We start from the raw sequence: 19,225 nt of genomic DNA on the forward strand, positions 1-19,225 counted from the left end.
CTCTTATGAGTAAGAATTCCGAGTTGGCTAAGAATTTTTAACAAATAATTTCGAGCAGATTCAAGCTCACTCCTTGGCACCCAAGGATGCCAGAGGCTGACGCGCGGTTCACGTGCACAGCACACAGCCACACAAATCGTCTCGGAGTCAAAGCAGGAAGGAACTTCAGACCGCCCAAGCTTTCCACCCTAAGCTCAGCCCCAGGAAAGTGACACAGCACACCCGGGGGGCCCCACGCCACCCCGGCCACATCACTTCAGATCCGTGCCCGGACCACCCTGATCTGACGGACCCTGAAAACGCAGCCAGCTGCCGTCTCTTAGCGTGAACACTGAATTTACTCTGAAGAGTCTACTTCTCCCAGAACACAGGCGGTCAATACAATTGGAAGGTTGTGACTGAAGGGGAAAAAAAAAAAAAAAAAAAGACAATTACCAACCTCTTCTAGCAGATAATCGTCCGGATCGTATGCCTTCAGATCCACCACTGCCACAGGCAGGTCAAGGGAGGTCACTGCTTCTGCCAGAATTGCTGCAAACCCCTAACAGGAAAAAAAAAAAAAAAAAAAAAAACCCAGTGAAGCCTTCAATAAGCTAAATAAGTGAAAAATACAGTCTTCACTTCCTTCCGATGGCGAGGAGAGGAGGCACCTGTCATGGAAAACTTACCCTGGCACCGACGGGTCTCATCATTCACACAAATACTATTCTCACCTCTACCACACAATTTCTCGCATGCTTCAATTACACGTCAGGAAAGCCGAAAAAATTTATAGAAAGGAGGAAAGGGTGAGGATGCAGGAGTCAGCTAAAAAGCCCAGAAGCCAAAGTGTGAAAATCTGACGATCAGAAAAGAAAAGAGCTGACAGACTGACGTGATGAAAATACATAATGATACTCAAAGAAAAAGGGAAAACTTGGTAACCCAGGAAAAAAATTCAGGAGTTCCCAGGTGGCGCAACAGGTGAAGGACAAAGGATCTGGCGCTGTCACTGCTATGGCTTGGTCGCTGCTGTGATGCAGGTTCGATCGCTGGCCCTGGAACGTCCGCATGCCTCAGGCACGGCCAAAAAACCAAAATTTATCCTTTTCCAATAGAAACTGGACTTCAGAGTAAACAAATAGATGCCCGCTCCGCCCCTGCCCTGAAATTAAGTTGCTTCAGGATGGGGGCCGGTCATGGGAAAACCAACCCTGGGAGTAGAGGCTTAGACCTTTCTCGCCTTCTCACCCAGTGAGCAGAGGAGGGGCAGGAGGTGAAGTTCAATCAAAGAGGGCCAAGGCCAATGACTTAATTTAATCAGTCCTACTTAAATGACAGGGGTGGGGACACACCAATAGGCCGGAGGTAGATGGCCCAGATAGGACTGGAAGGGCCACCACCCCTCCCCTGAGACCTGCCCTCTGCATCTCTTCCATTTGTCTTTCCAAGCTGCATCCATCAGAATAAACCAGGAAAGCGCCCGTGCAGCAATTCCCAGCCTTCTGTGCGTCGTTCTAGGGAATCGGCGAGCCTTAGGGGAGATTGTGGGAATTTACGGCTGGGCGGTCAGAAGTACAGGTGGCCCCTGGGACCTGGGGCAGGTGTCTCAAGGAGGTGTGACAATAACCTGGGTAGTCACTACCAGCGTCAGCTTGTTGCTGGGGAAAAACAAGTATCTGGTGTCAGAAAACACTGCCACGAGCCTCAGAGGTAAAGATTTGAGCCAGGAGTTCCCTTTGTGGCTCAGCAGTTAATGAACCCGACTAGGAGCTATGAGGATGTGGGTTCGATCCCTGGCCTTGCTCAGTGGGTTAAGGATCCAGCATCGCCATGAGCTGTGGTGTAGCTCACAGATGCGGCTTGGATCTGGTGTTGCTGTGGCTGTGCTATAGACTGGTGGCAACAGCTCCAATTAGACCCCTAGCCTGGGAACCTCCATATGCTGCGGGTTAGGCCCTAAAAAAGGAAAAAAAAAAAAAAAGATTTGAGCCAAACCTGGAGGAAATGAGAGAGCAAGCAGTGAGGCCACCCCCAGCAAAGGGACAGGTGAGTGAAAAGGGCCAAGGCGGGAGCACACGTGGAACAGAGGCTGATAAGAGCAGGGACCAAGGACATGGGGAGGAGGTAGCGGAGACCCAGACGGGAGGGCCTCCGGGGCACCGGGACGGCGCTGCCATTTACAATAAGTGCACGAGGGGGTCATCGCAGGGTTTGAACCAAGGTGACTAACGCGATTTCGGCTCAGTTCTCACAGGTCCTGTGGTTGCTCAGTTGAGCGGACGCTGAGGTCGGGGAGGTGCTGAACGGAGGAGCCCAAGGCTGAAAGGACCGCAGTAGCCCGGACAAAACAGGGGGGAGGGCGGCCGGGACCAGGGCAGCAGCCGTGAAGGTGGCAAGAGGTGGCCGGAAGCTGCGCCTATTCTAAAAATAGAACACACGGGACTGGCTGACAGACTGGGTGCGGGCAGTCAGAAAAAGAGAAGAGTCCGAGGTTCTTTCTGAACTGGGCAACTGGAAGGATGACACTGCCATTTATTGAAATGGCAGAGACTAGAGGGGGAAGAGGCCTGGGCAGGGAACTGGGAGCTGAGTCGGGAGCATGCTAATTTTGAGTCGCCTCCTACACATCCTATGAAGATCAGGGAGAGGATGGAACTCACTGAAATACACTCTTACATGAAAAGGATGCTACGAAAATGGAAAAGAATGGCATGTCTGCAGTTAAAACATGGGCAAACGAAATCATTCATAAAAAGGTTTGGAATTGAAATCCAAGAACCCAGAGTGTAAAGAAAAAATCAACAAAACTGTGAGAGAAAGAATGTGAGACATAAAGACCATCCCGCCATGGCTCAGCAAAAACGAATCCGACTAGTATCCAAGAGGACACAGGTTCGATCCCTGGCCTTGCTCAGTGGGTTAAGGTTCTGGGGTTGCCATGAGCTGCAGTGTAGGTCGAAGATGTGGCTCGGATCTGGTGTTGCTGTGGCTGTGACCCACAGTTACAGCTCCGATTCGACCCTAGCCTGGGAATCTCCATATGCCGTGGGTGCAGCCCTAAAAAATAATAATAAAATAAAATGAAGACCATCTAAAAGGTCCAACGTCTGCTAACAAGAGTCCCAGAAATAACGAACAGAGAAAATAGAAGGGAAAAAAGTTTACAAGAGAAATATTAGCAGAATTGATGAACACAAATCTTCAAAAGAGCCCAAGTATCCAATACAATAGCTGAAACAGACCCAACCTAGACACCTTCTCACAGAAGCTCCAAACATCAAGGATAAAGGAATGATTCTAAAAGCTTCCAAGAAGGGAGTGCCCATCGTGGCTCAGTGGTTAACGAATCCAGCTAGGAACCATGAGGTTGCAGGTTTGGTCCCTGGCCTTGCTCAGTGGGTTAAGGATCTGGCGTTGCCGTGAGCTGTGGTGTAGGTTGCAGATTCGGCTCGGATCCCACGTTGCTGTGGCTGTGGTGTAAGCCGGCGGTACAGCTCCCATTAGACCCCTAACCTGGGAACCTCCATATGCTTCGGGAGTAGCCCTAGAAAAGGCAAAAAGAGACAAAAAATAAAAATAAAATAAAAAAATAAAAGCTTCCAAGAAAAATAACAGCAAAAAAGCCACCTACAAAGGGATGAGGGGGTTGACCTTCTGTCTGCTGAAGACAAAATTGTACGGAAAAACTTTGACCAAGTGTTCCATACCCAGCTAGACATGATTCAATCAGACATGAAAGCCAAGGAGAAATTCGGGCGGCACACCTTTAAGGAGGGCCATTTACCTTTTACCAACCAAGATGTGAGCAACAATATTAAGCTGCTGAGATCTGAAGAACAGACTCATAGAAGTCATTAACTTTTATCTAACTTGATAGATAATCTAGAAACTCAGAACAAAGAGGTTAAAGAAATAAGCCCCAGGGGAATGAAAAACAGAAATGGTTAAAACAGATCCTCCAAAGAGTATTTTTCTTAGGAACTCTCTGTATACCTGGATTTGTTACCATCTGCAAGTATTAATTTGATATTTTTTAAAAATGTAAAAGCACACATAAAAGAGGCTGGAAATGAGATCTTTTACGAGTAACATAAAAGGACTTGGTTTTGGCGGCTCAGATTCTTTTCTGACATTTCCTCCTGCCTCTGCTGCTTAAGACTGAACTTAATTCCAAGTACCTTTAATTAGGATGTGGAGCAAAGCACCAGCACCAAGAACTGAAAATCTTTTAAAAGGGCGTATTCTGCAAAACATCCACAAGAGGGCAGCAGATCCCTTTCTAATACGCTATCGAAATATCGACATTGAGTATTTTTAAAATTCATTTTCAGTGTTAGCCTTAGAACCGTTTCCTAGAAAGCAATAGCTGCAACCTTCATAACAAAGAAGCAGGCAGCATCCAGCTCCAGTTAAGGCATCTTTCAGCTATGTATCTGCAGCCTGTATTTCACCTGTATTAGATACGTGTCGTTAACACTTTTAACACTATCAGAAATCAAAACACATTTCATTAAATAGATGTGTGAAGTTGTGAAAGTAAGGGCCCATCTTGGACGCTACTCCTGCCATTTTTCACTATCCCCTATGTTTAGACCCACAGGCGCCAATAATGGAACTCCAAGTCTCCACTCCACTGAGCAGAAGCAAGCTTCAGGACAAAGACCTCTCAGGATAATGCCCACTAGACACCCCCTCATCAGGTGACATTGGGCACAAGACATAAAACCCACCTACCGCCCCACAAAGGACAAATGTAGGCTAGCAAAAGGAAAAAAGAAGATGAAAAGAGGTTAGACGACCACTTTGGGTCACTGCTACAGGGGGCTTTTCAAAGATTTGCTTAAAAGATCAGGCAACCCAAGGAAAAGTATGATACAAAGTTCTCACCTTTGCTGTGCCAGTCTGGGAACCATAGAAAATCTTCACTCCAGACACAAAGACTTCCTTCCTTTCAAGAGAGAGAGAGCCATTGGTCATCAAATTCCGTGATGCATTTTGAACAGTCTTTTCCTGTGAGTTCTTGTCCTTGAAGTAAACACAAAATCCATTAAGTGTGACTCTTTTCCCAACTTCATTAAGACAGATACTGACCTTGACTTTATTATTATTCTCTTAATCTCTCGACTGTACTCCTTGTATATTAACCCCTTCATATAATCAGGTTCTTTAAAGGGAGGGCGCACATTTCTTAAGACCAGACTGCCGCTCCCTCCAGGATCAAACTACACATACTTTCACTCATAATACGTTGTAGTGGATCATTAATAGGAACTTATTTTCTGATTCTTAATTAGTGGAAAGAAAAGAGAAGACTATTACCCCTTAAAGGTGCTGGACAGGTTTGTTGCTTTTGCAAAAGTTTAATTTTTCATTCCAAAGTCTTCCTATATCTTAAGAAGGAGACTTCCACTGCCCATTCAAGACAAGGTAAACAACTTAGTCTATAAAAAACAACCAAAAAAATATTTCTGCATTAAAAAATACGTCTAGAGGGAGTTCCCGTTGTGGCGCAGTGGTTAACGAATCCGACGAGGAACCATGAGGTTGCGGGTTCGATCCCTGCCCTTGCTCAGTGGGTTAACGATCCGGCATTGCCGTGAGCTGTGGTGTTGGTTGCAGATTCGGCTCGGATCCTGCGTTGCTGTGGCTCTGGTGTAGGCCGGTGGCTGCAGCTCCGAGTCGACCCCTAGCCTGGGAACGGCCCAAGAAATAGCTAAAAAAAAAGACAAAAAAAAAATACGTCTAGAGACCAAACATAAAAGTTCCTTTGAGGAGTTACAGCTGTGGCATGGGGGTTAAGAATCCGACTGCAGCAGCTCTGGTCCCAGCAGGGGTGTAGGTTCCATCCCCAGCCCGGTGCCCTGGGTTAAAGGATCCAGCTTTGGTTCATCCCTGGCCCCAGAACTTCCTCATGCTGCAGACACAGCCAAAAAATAAAAGTTCCTTAGCTTTTCTGTACTTTTCCGGAAGCCTTAGAAAAAAAATCTGCATTTTGAATTCTCTGTAAAAACCGACACCAAATACTTCCCTATGAAAAAAAATAAGTCCACTTACCTGCTTCCTGATAACAATCTGGAAACATATCCAAAGGCTAAAGCCAAAGGCTAAGCCCAAATATATGTAAAACCTGTTTATCCATAATGATATCAAAGGCGAGGAGAAGTCCCACGTATCCAAAGGATCTAAATTTAAAATGATACATTAATGTAATTTTATTTAAAGCTACATAAACAAAGATACCCATCCTTATTTTAAAGGGGGAAAAAAACAAAGCAACCTTCATATTCAACAATCAGCTAAGAAATATATAAAAAGCAACTCTAATAAAAACAACACATTATAGGAGTTCCCGTCCTGGCACAGGAAACGAATCTGACTAAACCATGAGGGTTCCATCCCCAGCCTTGCTCAGTGGGTTAAGGATCCGGCGTTGCTGTGAGCTGTGGTATGGGTCGCAGACGTGGCTCCGATCTGGCTTTGCCGTGGCTGTGGCATAGGCCGGCAGCTACAACTCTGATTCAACCCTAGCCTGGGAACCTCCATATGCCACGGGTGAAGCCCTAAAAAAAAGGCAAAAAAGACCAAAAAAAAAAAACCAACAACACATTATGTGGTAATGTGATATAATTCTGACTGTAATGCTAATTCAAAAAATATGTAAAATTTTATTTCATTTGGTTATAGCATTCGGAAAAGAAATGAACATAAAGTCAAAACACTTTATGTGGAATTATACTAATTAACCAAGTTAATTTTGTTTTGTTATGCTGCTCCATAAGAAAACCCTAAAATAAAACCGAAAGTATTCTTTTTTTAATTTTATTTTTAGAGACCAAGAGCTACTTGCACAAGTAACTGACCTCAAGTCCCACTTTTTAAAGGGAGCTATGGATGGACCTGGCCTTAAATGCTGAACTTGGGGGCAATTTTAAAAGGCGAAATCTAAAATTGGGGGTTTACAGGTGCTACTCCATCCTGGAAAGGACCAAAAGTCCTCAACACCCGTGGGTGAGGGGGAGAAGCGGTTTTTTCTGCCCTTTACTTGAGTTTAGGGGCATAGGTCTATACTCATCTCCTAGCCTCAAAAGGCCAAAGCCAGGTCACAAGCAGGGATCAGTCCTCCCTTGTCCTCAGCAGCACTGGTCCCAGGGTGAGAAGGTGAACGTATTCTGGAGGAAGGGGCCCGAGGGTCTCAGAAAAACGGCTCTCTCCCTTCCCGCCCCAGGAATCTTGCCCGCTGGGGGCCCTTACCCATTCTTCTTAGAGCCCAAGTCCTGCGGCGCGACTGGAGCCCAGGACAGCGGACCTAACAATCCTAGCGTCCGGCGCGAATACTGGGAAACCGCCAGAACCTCCTTGCAGCATTAGCCGTGTGCCCAGAGAAACTGGGGGCAGCCATGCCACTCGCAGGCCTGTCTGGATTGGCTCAGAGGGGGAAGGGGCGGGCCCAGAGGCAAGCTCCGCTCAGAGCTTGGTGAAAAAAAACCGGAGAGCTCCCGGCCCCGCTCGGATTGGCTCAGAGGGAAAAGGAGGCGGTCCTATAAAAAACACCGCCCAGAACTTGGTGAGTGTAATCCAGAGCACTCCCGGCCCCGCTCGGATTGGCTCAGAAGGGGAAGGGATGGGCCCAGAGAATGGGCCCTGCCCAGGGCTCCGAGAATGGAAACTGGAAAGCTCCTGCACACTCAGGAATCCGCATAGAGGAGGGAACGGACTTTGAGAAAAGCCGAATTAGACAGGAGTGATTTAGGGGAAAAAATGGGGGGTGGGGAGCGTTAAAAGAGACTAAGGGCATAATCAACCGAATGCAATTTGTGATCCCATTTGAATCTCAGTTGAAACACACCAACTGTAAAAAAGGCATTATTGAGGGGAAATTTGATTGTGAGTTGGCTAGGAGATGTTATTAGGGGATTATGGTTAATCTTGTTAGGTGTATCTGTTGGAAGTTTCACGTATTTAAAGCTAAAACCATAAGATGATTTGCTTTAAAATGCTCCAACCAAAAAAAAAGAGGGAGAATGAAACAAGAAAAGCAAAATATTGATAATTGTTGGAAAGAATGATGGGTACATGGGGGTTCATTACACTTTTCCCTAAGTATTTTGTGTTAAAATTTTTATATAAGGTAAAGTTAAGGGGGGCGTGGCCCTGAACTCCCCAGAACTATGAGGCACCGCCGTCAGAGTTTCCACCCGGTCCCCAAACATCTCCACCAGCCAATCAGAGCTCTTTCGTTCTTTCGCGAAAGTAAATTACGTCAAGGAAGAGCGCTACTCTTTCCGGCGCCGAACGATGTCGTAAAAGCCACAATGCGCAGGCGTTTTTGCCCCCTCTTCCTCGCGCGGTTCTCGCAACACCTGACGCCTGCGCAATAAGTCAGCTGGGTGTATTGGGGTGGCCCGCGAGGGTGTTAGTCACTGCGTCGCCCAGTCTGCGGGCGTGACTGTGCCGTTCGCCGGGTGGTTACATCGAGGCGCCGGTGGCCTCAGGCCGGCGGCGCGGGTTTACCTTGGTTCGCCGGTCCCAAGGTCGCTGAGTGGCCGCGATGTCGATTTTCACCCCCACCAACCAGATACGCCTGACCAATGTGGCTGTGGTACGGATGAAGCGAGCCGGGAAGCGCTTTGAAATCGCCTGCTACAAAAATAAGGTCGTCGGCTGGCGGAGCGGCGTGTGAGTGATCCTCTCCCTCCGATCCCTGGCGGGAGCTGGAGCTGATAGCCTTGGAGGCCACCTCCCTCTGGTTGTCTAATGAGTTTGCCATGCTGGGGTCTTGTCAGGGAAGGAAGTGGGAAGTTTACTCCTGCTGCTCGCGCTTAGCGTCTAAAGCGAACGTTCTCTTTTTTGTTTTGTTGGTGTGGTTTGGGGTTTGGTTTTTGCTTTTGCTGTAATGTCATAAAAGCTACGGCCAAGAAACCCTTCTAATTGTGGTTCTTTTCTTGGAATAATGATCAAGGCAAAGGTCGTAGTCTTCCAGGTACTTCTATAGTTTGTGCATGTCACAGATCTAAGCCCAGTAATTTAACTAGAGTGCGTAGCATCTTCACTGCTGCCATCTAGAGAACGGAATTCCTTGGCAGCAGCCTGACCCCACCCCTCAGTGATTCGCGCATATTCCCACGATGTTTTTCCCCAGTGAGTAAATGTGAATACAAATGGAGTTCTCAGTTTGGAAGACGTTCCCCGGGCACCAAGGGTCGTTTAGAAGTAGCTGTTTCTTACTACTTGTATCGTTGCCGTCTTGGATTTATATGTGAACGAACTTCCAAGTTGCAAAAGTATTTATTTAGGACTTTCTCTCCTGTTCTCACAAGGGAAAAAGATCTTGATGAAGTTCTACAGACCCACTCAGTGTTTGTAAATGTTTCTAAAGGTCAAGTTGCAAAGAAGGAAGATCTCATCAGTGCATTTGGAACAGATGACCAGACTGAAATCTGTAAGCAGGTGCGTTCTAACCACTGCAGCATAATCGACCCTAATATCCATTTGTGGTGTAAGTACTTAGAGATAGGTTAAACTTTAAAGTATTATTTTTAGCAATTATTTTCCCCTGTTGTATAGCAGTGGAAACTATTTCTAGTCACTTATGATAGAGCATGATAATGTGAGAAAAAAAGAATGTATATGTGTATGTATGACTGGCTCACCTTGCTATACAGTAGGAAATTAACAGAACACTGTAAACCAGCTATAGTGGAAAAAAATAAAAATCATTAATGAAAATAAGTATTATTTTGGGGTTGGTTACTTTTTTTGTTTTTTTGTCTTTTGAGGGCCCCACCAACACCATATGGACGTTCTCAGGCTAGTGGTCCAATCAGAGCTGCAGCTGCCAGCCTACACCACAGCAACTTGGGATCTGAGCTGCGTCTGCGACCTACACCACAGCTCACGACAAACACCGCATCCTCAACCCACTGAGTGAGGCCAGGGATCAAACCGCAACCTCATGGTTACTAGTCAGGCTCGTTAACCACTGAGCCACAATGGGAACTCTCAAATAAGTATTATTTTTTGGAATGAACAGTTACCATGCAGTAATTTGGTGTTTACAGCATCATTTTTAATAATTCAAGACATGGATATTTTTGTCAAAGCTGCCCCAAATTAGATTTCCTACTAAACTGCCTTATTTCATCCATTTATGTATTTTTATTGTAACATAACTGAAAATAAAATTTTAAGTATTTCATCATTTACACCCTTCACTAAGATTACTTTTACCCCTCCCCTCACCTAAATGAGTATGATTTTAGAACAAGACAATCTGGTGCATCCTTTAAGCAAAGCTCAAATTACTGCCAAGTATCAGTATCAGAGAATGAAATTTAATTTTAATTTTAGTTTTAATTTTCTCCCCAGTTATTAATTCCATGGTCAGTTAACCAATAGTGTGAAATAAAGACATTACTTTCTTGGAGTTCCTGTCTCGGCGCAGTGGAAACAAATCCGACTAGGAACCATGAAGTTGTGGGTTCGATCCCTGGCCTCGCTCAGTGTGCTAAGAATCTGGCGTTGTTGTGAGCTGTGGTGTAGGTCGCAAACTCGGCTCAGATCTGGCGTTGCTGTGACTATGGCATAGGCCAGCAGCTGTAGCTCCGATTAGATCCCCAGTCTGGGAACCTCCATGTGCTGCAGGTGCGGCCCTAAAAAGCAGAAAAAAAATTAAGTAAAAAAAAAATGAAGACATTGCTTTCTTAAACTCGTTGGGGTTTTGGTTTTGTTTTTTTGTTTTTTTTTTTTTTTTAGATTTTGACTAAAGGAGAGGTTCAGGTGTCTGATAAAGAACGACATACACAGCTGGAGCAGATGTTTAGGGACATTGCAACTATTGTGGCCGACAAATGTGTGAACCCTGAAACAAAGAGACCATACACTGTCATCCTTATCGAGAGAGCCATGAAGGACATCCACTATTCAGTCAAACCCAACAAGAGTACAAAACAGCAGGTGAGTAGGTTTTTACGGTCATCAAAAACCCTCCGTGAAAATCAGTGTTCCCTGAGGAAAATAAAGTAATCAGTCCGTAATAACAAGATGGTGCTACTTGGAAGCAAGAGGGTAGGAGGTTTGGGGAGAGAGGAAGGAAAGGACAGGAGGTTTAGAGAGGAGTGGTGGGATTTTTTTTTTAACCAAACTCAAACGTACGAGGATTCATCTTCCTATTGAAGTCAGACCTTGAAAGATAAAACTTGGATTTTTAAAGAATCAGTTTTAACTCCACCTGTTAGAATTTTTATTATTTTTAGATGACACACACACGATGAATGTCATCTTTTTAAAGCATACAATTCAGGAGTTCCCTTCGTGGTGCGGTGGTTAACAAATCCGACTAGGTTTCAGGTTCAGTCCCTGGCCTTGCTCAGTGGGTTAAGGATCCAGTGTTGCCGTGAGCTGTGGTGTAGGTCGCAGACGCAGCTCAGATCCCAAGTTGCTGTGGTGTAGGCTGGCAGCTGTAGCTCCCATTGGATCCCTGGCCTAGCAACCTCCATATGCCACGGGTGCAGGCCTAGAAAAGACAAAAAAAAAAAGCATACAATTCAATCAAAAAAAAAAAAAATCAAACGGAAGTTCCCATCATGGTGCAGTGGAAACTAATCTGGCTAGGAACCATGAGGTTGTGGGTTCAATCCCTGGCTTTGCTCAGTGGGTTAAAGATCTAGCGTTGCTGTGAGCTCGAATGTAGATCGCAGAAGCGGCTCAGATCTGGCGATGCTGTGGCTGTGGTATAAGCCGGTAGCTGTAGCTCCTATTCACCTCCTAGCCTGGGAACCTCCACACGCTGCATGTGCGGCCCTAAAAAGCAAAAAAAAAAAAAAGCATAGAATTCAATCGTGTTATTCACAATTTCTGCAACCCTCCCTACTACCTAATTTGAGAATGTTTTCATCTCCCCACAGTGAAACCCTTACCTGTCAGCAGTCACCTCCTGTTCCGTCTCACAAGGAGGGAGAGAGGCAACTACAAATTTTATTTCTGTTTCTATGGACTTGTCGAGTCTGTACCTTTCATATAAATGGAATCATACAATATGTGGCCCTTTCAAGATTTATCCGTGCTGTAGCACGAGGCAGTACTTTATTCCTTTTTTAGGACTGAATTGTATGGAAATGCCTTTTGTTCATCAGTCGATGGACAGTTGGGTTGTTGCCACTTTCTAGCGACTATGGATAATGCTGCTATGAAATTCATTACAAATTTTAGTGGGGACCTATGTTTCCCTGTCTCTCTACCCAGGAGTGGAATCGATAGGGCATGTGGTACCTGCATTTAACCTTTTAAGGAATTGCCCAACCATTTTCCAAAAGAGCTGGGTCTTTTTACATTTCCACAGTCAGTGCACAAGGGCTCCAGTTTTGCCACATCTTCAATGATGTTTGTTATTGTCCACCTTTTTGATTATAGCCATTCTGGGAGTATCATTCTGGTTTTGACTTGCATTTCGCTAATGACAGATGGTTTAAGCATATTTTCATGTGGTTATTGATATCTTGACCCTCTGTCTTCTTTGAAGAAATCACTCTTCAGATCCTTTGACCATTTTTCAGTTGATTGGTTTTTCATTATTGAGTTGCAAGAGATCTTTATATATTTTATGCTAGTATCTTATCAAATGTATGATTTGCCAGTGTTTTCTCATATTCTCTGGGTTATCTTTTCACTTTCTCAGTAGTGTTTTGTTTTCTTTTTGTATGGGGGGGCACATGGAGTTCCCATGCCAGGGCTTGAATCTGAGCCAGAGGTGTGACCTATGCCACAGTTGTGGCAACACCAGATCCTTAACCCACTGCACCAGGCTGAGGAGCGAACCCCCATCCTGGCACTGCAGAGGCACCATCCATCCCGCTGCCCCACAGCAGGAACTCAATGGCAGTTTTTTGAAGCACTAACGTTTTTCATCTTAAAGTCCAGTTTATCTGTTTTTTTTTTTTTTCCCCCCTTTGGTTGCTTACATTCTTCTTGTCATCTGAGAAACTTCATCCAGTCCAGCTAGATGGAAACTGCTTTGTTTTGTTTTGTATTTTGGCCACACTCACAGCATGTGGAGTTCCCAGGCCAGGCATGGAATTCGAGCCGCAGTTGCTGTAATGCTGGGTCCTTAGCCTGCTGTGCCACATGGGAGCTTCTGGGAACTGCTTTATCTTGAATACCTTCCACGATAACGCAGCAGAAGAAACAAAGACAGTGCAGATGTTGTCACTTTTGTGTTGCTAGGCTTTGGAAGTGATAAAGCAGTTGAAGGAGAACATGAAGATAGAACGTGCTCACATGAGACTGCGGTTCATTCTTCCAGTGAACGAAGGGAAGAAGCTGAAGGAAAAGCTCAAGCCCCTGATCAAGGTTATCGAAAGTGAAGACTACGGTCAACAGCTGGAAATGGTAAGATCAACACACTGCTGTTTCTTGACTTCCGTGTTACCGAAACGTCGATCTTCTAGTCGTAAAATTTCACAAACAGTTAGAAGGTGTGACGAGTAAAGACATTTGCAGAAACAGCCTTAGCTAGAATTCGGGGACAGGTCAAGGTCCACAGCGAACCAGACCACTTACGACTTTGGTTTGTTGGTTAAATTAATCATGATGACACGACGTGGGTCGTCTTCATTTTTGGTGAGGAAAGATCTTTTACAGTGAGTTTGCTATTAGGAGGCAATTGGAACTAAGCCTAAAAGTTTGTCCATTTCAGTTACCACACAGCATTTTAAAGAAGCAGCAAAAAGCCTCATTTCTTTGGGTCTTCACCGGACCCTCCCAGACGTAGAGCACGTTCAGCTGTCTGCAAATACCTGTCTCAGAGCTGGACAGCTTCCTGACAGATGAGTGAGCTCCAGAGCATTGGTTGTTGAGCTTTCCACTCTAGCCGTGAGCAACACTCTGACACTCTCTGAAGTTCTAAAATCTTTGCAAAACTTTGCTCCTAGTTTTTGAATAGGCCTTCTGGCTTCTTGGTTTTATTGCTTCAAATGTGTTTACAAAGAGGTGATTTCATTGCACTGTACCTTCATGCCGAATTGTAGAGTGAAAAGGACCAGAGTCCTCTAATGCAGCCGCTACATTTTACAGCCAAGGAATCTAGAACAGTCCTAGGCGTCTAGAAAAGCCAGGAGGTTAATGCCTGTCCCAGGGCCTGCATGTGTACTTAAGGGCAGAGGCTGGGCCCACTGTCCTGTGCATTGTCTTATCTGATGCGCCTAGAACTGCGGTTGTAGAGAGATCTGGAAAGTGTGGTGTGTTCATCTCAGAGGAAGTTAAACGGTGTCCCTTCTGTTGGATTGCTCTTCCTCGTGTGGTCACCAGCTGTGGTAAATGTTTCAGGTGTGTCTCATCGACCCCGGCTGCTTCAGAGAAATCGATGAGCTGATAAAAAAGGAGACGAAAGGCAAAGGTTCTTTGGAGGTGCTCAACCTGAAAGATGTCGAAGAAGGAGATGAGAAATTCGAGTGACAGTCTCCAGTGTCTTCAGCTGGCCAGCACTAAAGCATTTTTGTTTCCCACAGTCCTGTTTTCTTTCTGTGATCTGCCAAAAACTTGCTCGGAAGGTTTGATGTTTTTCCATCTTTGTGGCAAACATGTATTCAAAAATACTTTCCTAAGTAAGTGTTATGATGTGGGATTGATGTAGTTTTAATTATAAAACGGGGTTTTAGGCAAAAGTGAAAAATCTAAGATAAAGCCCGGAGTAGCATCTTGTTGCTGCCGTAGGCCTTTGTAGCTTTCCAGGGTGAAAGTCATTCCAGACAACCCTTGTGGATAAAAAGTACATTGTACACTGGGAGGAGGTATCTGTATGACAGAAAGGAAGTATTTGCCAGAAAAGAAAATACAGAGTGTCTAATTCCTACCTAAAAGAAACTCGCGTATGGGGGAACTCTGTCGTGACTTCGTGACCTAATCGAAAGCCTGGATGGTAACTTCCTGATTATCTGAAAAATAGATGTATGATGAGTGAGCAGGACTTAAATAATATTCATCAGACGTGCTGCCATAACCTAGATTGTAGTCATTTCTAATTCTCAAAGTTTATAATATATAGTACTAGAGCCGAAATTATATGCAATCAATAAAACCACTTTTTATTTTTGTTAAACTATGGCTTGTGTTTCTAGACAGCTTCCTAACTCCCTTTCTTTTCTCTGCTTCTTGTTTGGTAGGATTGGAGAGTTCTTAGCAGGACTTAAGTCAGTATGAGGAATGCTCAGAACAGGGCCTGTTCTGTTAAATACCTGGTAAATCTTAGCTACTATTATCTGAGATGTAGTTGAACTTAAGTATTTTAGTATTTGAACACTTAAATAGACAGTGTGCAAGTTTTTCAAAATCTCCTTTTCTTTGGAGTTCCCGCTGTGGTGCAGCGGGATGGGCAGCGAGCGTCTCTGGAGCACTGGGACTCAGGTTCAGTTCCCAGCCCGGCACAGTAAGTTCAGGATCCAGCGTTGCCACAGTTGCAGCGTAGGTTGAAACCTCAGACCCGAGAAGTCCATGTGCCATGGGGCAGCCAAAAAAAGAAAAAAAATCTATTTGTCTTCAAAAGAGATAGTGTAGAATACAGAGTAGGGCTTCACTCAAAATGACCACGCAGATGTATTTCGTGGACAGCAGTTTTCAAATGAAAAAAGAGTTCTTCCCTTGAACAGGTTCTGATTGGTTTTCTAAGCACATAGAATTTGTTGCTAATTCAAGTTCCCAGAAATGCCCCTTTTACAATAATTTCAATAGATATTATGAAGTCAGAATTTTTTCTCTTCATGTTCGAAGCATTCTGGTTTGATAATTTGGGAATACACACTGGTGTGAATGCCGAAATTGAACTGTTTTGATAACAATCTCTAAGTAACCCCCTCACTGGTTCCATTTTACTTAGACAGTTTATTGTTTGACAAAGTAATCTAAATTTGAAGTCCCAGGAAATAATTTTAACCAGTGAGGTTTATACTTTATTTCTAGCCGCAACAGTGAGAGCAGTGTTTCAGGTTGAAAGTGGTAATTGCTAAAAATGTTCAAGGGCTGCATGTCCAGCAGAAAAGGAGAAGGTTTCGCCAGCATTGCCTTAAGTTTCTCCCATCCTCATAGTCATGTCTTCTAAAGCCGGAACTTCAAGGAGTGTCAAATGTAGATCCATCTGAGTCATGTTCCTGAACCTATAAAAAATAAAAAAATTTACCTTCTACTAATTGTCGTTCGTAATCATCTTCCCACTGCTGAAATGGATTGCCTCAGGGCTTATCTCTTTGTTTGGCATTTTCCATACAAGCTTTTTTGTGCACATTTGGTCAGAGTGAGGTTGCAGATTAAGCCGCTTCTGTTGGCTCAGCTTTTTTCTGGGCAGCTTCCCTGGTCCCACACAGTTACTTGCTCCCAGCCTCCATAACCTCATACCACTCTGAACTGCCCTCATTTGGCCCTACCTCGTATTCCAGAGAGCTGCTGAAACGCCCGCCTGACACACCCGACTGGGGGCAGGAGATGAGCCAGTTGTGTGTGTGCCCCCCATGGTTTGGATCTAGTGGTTGTGGAATAAATATCTGAGGACTGAGAAGCATGCTCTCTGGCGGGGCGGTTGGGGGTGGGGGGGTCCCCTGCCATCAGGAGTGAGGACGAGTAATGACAAATTTGGCTGCTAATGACTTTTTTTTTTTTTTAGGGCCGCACCTGTAGCATATGGACGTTCCCAGGCTAGGGGTGGAATTGGAGCTGCCGCTGCTAGCCCACACCACAACAAGGCCAGATCCAAGCCACATCTGCGGCCTACACCACAGCTCACAGCAATGTCGGATCCTTAACCCACTGAGCGAGGCCAGGGATGAAACCCACATCCTCACGATATTAGTCAGGGTCTTAACCCGCTGAGCCACAACGGGAACTCCAAATGACTTTTTCAAATCCACCATTAAAGCTCGATTGAGTTTTTGCAGCTCAGCTAGAGCTTCCCACCGTTCACAGCCATGCACACTGGTGTGCCACGGGTGGTTCCTGTCTGTGCGGATGCCCTCAGCCCTCAGGGCTTTGTCCCTGCCTGCAAACAGCCCTCTTATTAACCACAGGGTGTCATGCACACGTGTTCCATGGGCTGTGATGGGGGGAGATTGGGTAGCACTCATTAGAGGCAACAGCCCCACATCCCATTGCAACCTACCTGCTTCCTCCAGGCCCCCATCATAAGGTCCCTATGATTTTGGTAGCAGCAAGTTTCCTTATTTATAGTTTTTTTGTGTACCTGCTCTTAGATTATTGAAATCTAAGGTATTGACTCTTTGAAAATAATTTTCTGCTGCTGCACACACACCAGAGGTGGTTGTGAATACATAGTTGGCCACTAATAATGCCTGAGATGATGAAAGCCATTACTTTTCATCTCCACGTGACTATTAATGGTACCTACAAAACGAATGCCTCTAAATGTAATTTTAGAGTGGCACCTGTTCTTCTGAGCTAAGAGTCTAATCCTGACCGAATTCTTTCTCAGCTTGGATATTCCAAAAACAATTTCACAGCACTGTGAGCATGCTTGAGTGGCCCAGAGCCCCTTCCATCACCCCAAGAAGAGTCATCAGCTTCACCAAATTCCTACATATTTTTGGTTGGAAAAGAATGGAGATAAATGGTGAACGGAATCGAAAAGAACAGAGTCCTTTCTACTGCAGAGAGGAGCGGACCTGTCCTCTGTACTCAATACCACTCGTATCTGAGATTTTTCTGCCCGGAGAGCCGGCCGCTTTAATGCCAAGAGAGTCTTGAGTGGCACTCTCACTGGGGCAGACAAGCATGGTTGTCATGCTTTTGAAGGAAAGGGGCCACAAGTTCATTTATTTGTCACTGTTGTGCAGAGATAGAAACGATCAAGACTGGGAATCTTGCAGGTAAATCAAAGTAAAATAGTTTTGGGTTTAAAGTTAAAACTGCAGGAGTTCCCATCGTGGCGCAGAGGTTAACGAATCCGACTAGGAACCGTGAGGTTGCGGGTTTGGTCCCTGCCCTTGCTCAGTGGGTTAATGATCCGGCGTTGCTGTGGGCTGTGGTGTAGGTTGCAGACGCGGCTCGGATCCCGCGTTGCTGTGGCTCTGGCGTGGGCTGGCGGCTACAGCTCTGATTCAACCCCTAGCCTGGGAACCTCCATATGCCATGGGAGCGGCCCAAGAAATAGCAAAAAGACAAAAAAAAAAAAAGTTAAAACTGCATATTACAGAAAGGTTTGGGGCATACATTGGTGTGACAAAGGGGAAGAGGGAAGCATTTCTTAATGAAATGGGTATCAAGAGGTAATTTTGTAAAGTTTGAATGAGCTACTGCCTGGCTTTCTCAGACGTGGTGATTGTTCAGGAGTTCAATAATTTTGTTAAACAGGCTACCCTAAGTAAGATTTCATATTAGTATAGAATATTATTTTTAAAAGGGTTTATCAGAGGAGATGCCATCGTGGCTCAGCGGTAACAAACCTGACTAGTATCCATGAAGACTCAGGTTCTATCCCTGGCCTTGCTCAGCAGGTTAAGGATCTGGCGTTGTGGTGAGAAATGGTGTAGGTCACAGACAACTTCCATATGCCGTGGGTGGGGCACTAAAACAAACAAACAAACAAAAAAAAAAAAAAACAGGGTTTGTCAGAGTTTCCAGGTGGCCTAGCAGGTTAAGGATCTGATGTTATCACTGCTGTGGCTTGGGTTCAGTCCCTGGACAGGGAAGTTCTGCATGTTCTGCATGCTGCAGGTGCAGCCAAAAAAAAAAAAAAAAAAAAAGGAGGCTTGTTATCACTGCAGTTGGGATTTGCTTTTGAGTAAAAACCAGTTAAGGAACACTACAACCGTGTAAAGTAGGAACATTTGTGTTACCAAATCAAGCAAAAAGAGCTTGATGGATCTTCTCCAGATACAGAAGGTATAACTTGAAATATTCATGAAACTTCCCTTGGAGGCTTGTCTAAGAAAGACATCCTCCAAGAGCAGTGGGTACCAGGTACAAAGAGGCCATTCTGACTTCATTCAGGAAAGCTGAGTGAGCCTCGGGTATTAAGTGGGTGTGAATACAGAAGATAAACTTCTTGCAACTATGAACCCCCCCAAACCAGAGTCAAGGGCCCTCATTCTCAGGTGTCAGTTCACCCCAAAGCTGATGTTCACAGAGGCAACTTTACACAGTGTATTCTTGTGTCAGAAAAGTCAGACATTCACCCACAGTAGTTCATTTTCCCAAGCAACCCGCAGAACCTTTAGTCCTTAATAAAATGTCCCCAAACTCCAAGATC

The 19,225-nt window shown here is 45.0% G+C and overlaps 2 protein-coding genes across 3 annotated transcripts in view; one reads left to right on the forward strand and one right to left on the reverse strand.

Annotated features, from left to right (window-relative positions):
• Positions 1-7,419, reverse strand: part of LOC125127220 (S-adenosyl-L-methionine-dependent tRNA 4-demethylwyosine synthase TYW1) — a 142,539-nt gene extending 135,120 nt beyond the window's left edge. Inside the window, exons 1-4 of one of the 2 annotated variants that reach the window (XM_047779925.1) lie at positions 7,234-7,419; positions 6,037-6,164; positions 4,870-5,007; positions 440-541 (exon numbers count right to left, since the gene is read on the reverse strand). In XM_047779925.1, coding sequence (XP_047635881.1) covers positions 440-541; positions 4,870-5,007; positions 6,037-6,164; positions 7,234-7,237 — 372 coding nt within the window. In that variant the 5' untranslated portion in view covers positions 7,238-7,419. Of the gene's footprint in view, positions 1-439; positions 542-4,869; positions 5,008-5,301; positions 5,424-6,036; positions 6,165-7,233 lie in introns of those variants that run through there. The other variant, XM_047779927.1, reaches the window with a different exon arrangement.
• Positions 7,420-8,277: 858 nt separating this feature from the next.
• On the forward strand, positions 8,278-16,153 carry SBDS (SBDS ribosome maturation factor). Its single transcript, XM_047779928.1, has 5 exons — positions 8,278-8,658; positions 9,300-9,429; positions 10,735-10,935; positions 13,201-13,365; positions 14,302-16,153. Exons 1-5 carry the CDS (start codon positions 8,531-8,533, stop codon positions 14,428-14,430), a joined length of 753 nt encoding a protein of 250 aa, XP_047635884.1. The 5' UTR covers positions 8,278-8,530; the 3' UTR covers positions 14,431-16,153.
• Positions 16,154-19,225: the final 3,072 nt, after the last annotated feature.

This window comes from Phacochoerus africanus, chromosome 5, assembly GCF_016906955.1.
Source record: "Phacochoerus africanus isolate WHEZ1 chromosome 5, ROS_Pafr_v1, whole genome shotgun sequence".
Taxonomy (NCBI): domain Eukaryota; kingdom Metazoa; phylum Chordata; class Mammalia; order Artiodactyla; family Suidae; genus Phacochoerus; species Phacochoerus africanus.

Bases quoted from the DNA above. Each gene is read 5' to 3' on its own strand.
- SBDS (XM_047779928.1), top strand. From the start codon at position 8,531: ATGTCGATTTTCACCCCCACCAACCAGATACGCCTGACCAATGTGGCT. The intron at 8,659-9,299 runs GTGAGTGATCCT...TGTTCTCACAAG, and splicing joins GTCGGCTGGCGGAGCGGCGT to GGAAAAAGATCTTGATGAAG. The intron at 13,366-14,301 runs GTAAGATCAACA...TAAATGTTTCAG, and splicing joins ACGGTCAACAGCTGGAAATG to GTGTGTCTCATCGACCCCGG.